Source organism: Plectropomus leopardus, unplaced genomic scaffold (assembly GCF_008729295.1).
Source record: "Plectropomus leopardus isolate mb unplaced genomic scaffold, YSFRI_Pleo_2.0 unplaced_scaffold16439, whole genome shotgun sequence".
Taxonomy (NCBI): Eukaryota; Metazoa; Chordata; class Actinopteri; order Perciformes; family Serranidae; genus Plectropomus; species Plectropomus leopardus.
This window is the reverse complement of record NW_024617654.1, coordinates 1-3,677: the sequence shown is the minus strand read 5'-3', so window position 1 is coordinate 3,677 and position 3,677 is coordinate 1. Positions and strand designations below refer to the sequence as shown.

The 3,677-nt window shown below is 42.4% G+C and overlaps 1 protein-coding gene across 1 annotated transcript; it reads left to right on the top strand.

The window, feature by feature from the left end:
- Positions 1 to 293: 293 nt before the first annotated feature.
- LOC121964625 (rho family-interacting cell polarization regulator 1-like) lies at positions 294 to 3,159 on the top strand (the record flags this gene model as incomplete). Its single annotated transcript, XM_042514828.1, has 3 exons — positions 294 to 516; positions 1,770 to 2,466; positions 3,023 to 3,159. Coding segments are annotated over exons 2-3 (806 nt in total), but the record flags the coding sequence as incomplete, so codon positions are not given.
- Positions 3,160 to 3,677: the final 518 nt, after the last annotated feature.

The window sequence follows — 3,677 nt, the reverse complement described above, 5'->3', positions numbered from 1 at the left end:
CAAATTTAAAGGAAAAAGCCAAAAAAAAATGGGCTTTTTCCAGGTTAAGCCCCCAATGTCTTCAAATCCTAGAAATGCCCTCGGTTTTAACTAATTTCACTTTATTCTTACAATATGTTTTAGTTCATTCTGTTTTAAGCCCACTTGTTATTTACATTTTGTCAAATAATTTGAATATGTGGTCATGTCTCTTATGTGCGGACTTTGCACTAATGACTAAGGAGAAATCTCGACCCAGTGGTGTTTGTCACACTTCAGCTAATATCTGAAGTTACTGACTGTGCTGTTTCTGTGTTGGGTTGGACTCTCCCTGTGACTCAGTGTGTCCATGTCTGTCTCTGTCTCTCTCTAGGGAGTGGTGGTGACACCAGACATCCAGCCAGCTGCTAGCGGAAGTTCCTCCCCTCAGCCCGACATCTCATTTTGCCCCAGAGACTCCTTCTCCTCAACTCCAAACTCCACACACCAAGTCAGCGCTGTCAGTGACACAACCAGACAGCAAGCAGAGAGCAACAGGTACTGTTTAGTTTCTGTGCTTTCACTGGTAGAAATAATTTTTAAGTCCTGGCCCCTCCGGGGTCGAAATGATTTGTTGAGTGAGGGTCCCTCTATGTCTTAACTGTTTGGTAGCAAACAAAAGAAAAATGCCTACAAGCTGCTGTGTGTTGGGATGCACAACCAACAATGTAGTTTTTATAAACTGCCAAACCCAAACATTGAACTTTTAAGAGTAGTGAGCGATCAGCAGAGAGAATGGGGGAAAGTGTGCCATTTTCAGCAAATATTTTGCTAATTTGAGCAGACAAACTGTAGAAGTTGATACTAAATGACCCTCTCTGGGAGACATAAGGTGCTAAAATATACATTTGACTTGCTGATATCAAATATATTTAGCTTGCTACAGCCACTTTGGAAGTGCTTCACCATTCAGTTACATACTGTGACTCTGAGAGTTTCCCTGCAAAGAGATTCAAAAATAAGACACACACATCCTGTAGTGGGTGCTGGATCCAAGATAAACCAAAATGTGAAAAGATAGAGGTCCGCACACCGTGGAGCTCCCCTTAAAGGATTTTATTTTGCGAAATAAGTGACCAAAACGCTCTTCTTATAAGTTTTTTGACTTGTAATTTTTCTAGTGAGTAGCCATCTTAAATACAGAATAAATAAATAATATACATAGTGTGTAAAAAGAAAAAGCATCTTCAAAAAAGCAGCTTGTCTCTGTGTAACACAAGTATGTGTGTAGATAAATAACAGTGTGTCTATACATTAGAACATACACAGAATATATGCAAAAAATATATTTGACAATATAATTTTTCTATCTTCATATTGATTGTCAAATTTATTTTTTGCATGTATTCTGTGCTATAATACTATTTATTCTCACTATGTTTTATGTGATTTGTATATTTGTATTTACTACCTCACCTAAGATTGAATGACCTCAGCTGTTTTGAGTCACGTGATTGTTGACATGTATTTAAGATGGCAACTCAGTAGAAAACTAACAAGTGTGAGGAAAAGCGTTTTGGCTCGAAACGTCACTTATTTTGCAGAATAAAATCCTTTAAAGGGAGCTTCCGGGTGTGCTGAGAGTTTCCCTCCCATGGTAGGCGTTGCTTCCAGCTTTCATGTTGCGCTCTGTCTCTCTATGGGTTAACATTCTCCTGAATCAGTCAAATTTGTTGACTGATTTGTTAAATTTGCCCTTCAACACCAGGGATGTGTTTGCATTGGCTGATATATATGACCTGATTTTACAGGGAGGAGGAGAAGGGGACAGTCACTGTGATGACCAAACCTGACACTGAGGACGAGGACGCAGTGAAACAGTCTCCCACAGCAGCAGCGGACGGGGTGTTGACTAACAGCCATGCCTCACGCAGTTACTCGCGCTCTCTGAGCCACATCAGTGAAAGCAGCGCTGATGGCATCGTGTTGACCGACAGGTCGGCCGAAGCAGGAGAGGTGATGTCTTTGGCGTCAGGGCTTTCCATCAATGACATTGAAATGGAGATGTCCGTCAGAACTCCTGAGCCGTCCAGCTCTGCCCCCACAGACACCGAGCTGTCAGCAAGGCTCGGTGTCGTTGACGAAAACACAGCAGCTGACGCTGTCACACATCAACACCAAAACACATCCAGCTCTGTCCCAACATCCTCCTCTCGCAGGACCGAAGGAGCGGACCCTAACACTCCGTCACAAATGAACTCACAGCCAGAGTGCAGCACGCTCCCCGAGAGCGCTGATGTGATGTATGTAGCCCGGCGGGTGTCGGTGGAGGAGGAGCTGCCGGGCGCAGGAGCAGAATGTCCCTCCAGACAGGGCGACGGTCCAGTGGACAGTGGGCTGGAGGACGCCCTGGCAGCTTTGGTGTCCTCTTTGGATGATTACAGAGGACAGTTCCCTGAGTTACAGCTGCTGGAACAAGAACTAAAGCTGCTGCAGGTTACACTAAAGGTGAGGATGGAGCATGTGTGAGTAATTCAGTTAAGTTTTATTCATAAAGCCCATTATCACAAATCACAGCAACATCATTCTGTCCTTCGACCCTCATAGTGGATAAGAAAAGAACCTCACGAGCTGTAGCCGTGTTGAACTCTGCAGCGGCACTGAAATTCCTGAAAACAGCCATTTTTTTGACTAATCTCAGGAAGACCCGTTCAGAAATGTCTGTACCAAATTCTGACAAGTTTGATAAAAATATCTGCTTGCAGCTGATTTCGGGAAATTACTTTAACTCCCCTCGTACATACGGAAAGTCTTTATATGGAATGTTATCTCCTTTGAACAAGGTTGTTATCTCCTCCCTCGAAGATAAACTAAAAAATAAACTCCTACATACTTTATAGTTTATCTTCTATGCTGGTCTTGCGGGTAGTGCTGGTTTTCTGCCAGCACTGAAAATATTAAAAAAATGTCACCCTGCCTTTTATGGCTTTGCATAGTCTGACTGTGTGTTTTCCTGTTGTGTAACTGTATGTGTGTGTGTGTGTGTGTGTGTGTGTGTGTGTAGGGTGGTAGGCACAGCCGTTCACCCAGCGTGGTCAGCCTCACGGTGGAAACAGCTCTGGGCAGCTTTGACTTCCTCAATGCGTCTGACTGGGAGGAGGACGAAGAGGAGAAGGCGGACAAGAGGAGTAGAAATGGCAGGTCAGTGCTGACAACATCTTCAACATCTTTCAGCTGCAAGAGCGAGGGCGCAGGAATCTCCTACTGCGTTTAAAAAAGTTGAGCTGCATGTTAAACTCTAAAATAACTGATTATTGACGGGTTCATATGTTTATAAATCATGGATTTATCTGACAAGGATTCATGGGTAACAGTTAGCCTAGATTGTGTGCTGTAAATTAATTATTTTTTTTTTACAAATAGGTTGATTTATCTTTTCTAATAATTTGTGGAATTTGTTTTGACGTGTTTTTCAGACATTTTTTAATTTTTGAGAAAAAAAACGAAATACATTGTCAAACTATAATCGCCACTTAGCAGTAACTCTGAGTACTTTCTAGGGGTACACAGAAGTCCAATGTGTTGGTGAATTACTGAAAGTAACCAGATGCTCTAGAGAACAAAGTTTGCATATACCACACTGTTCATCAGATGTAATATAGATAAGATAAACCTTTATTAGTCCCACAGTGGGGAAATTCACAATGTTACAGCAGTTA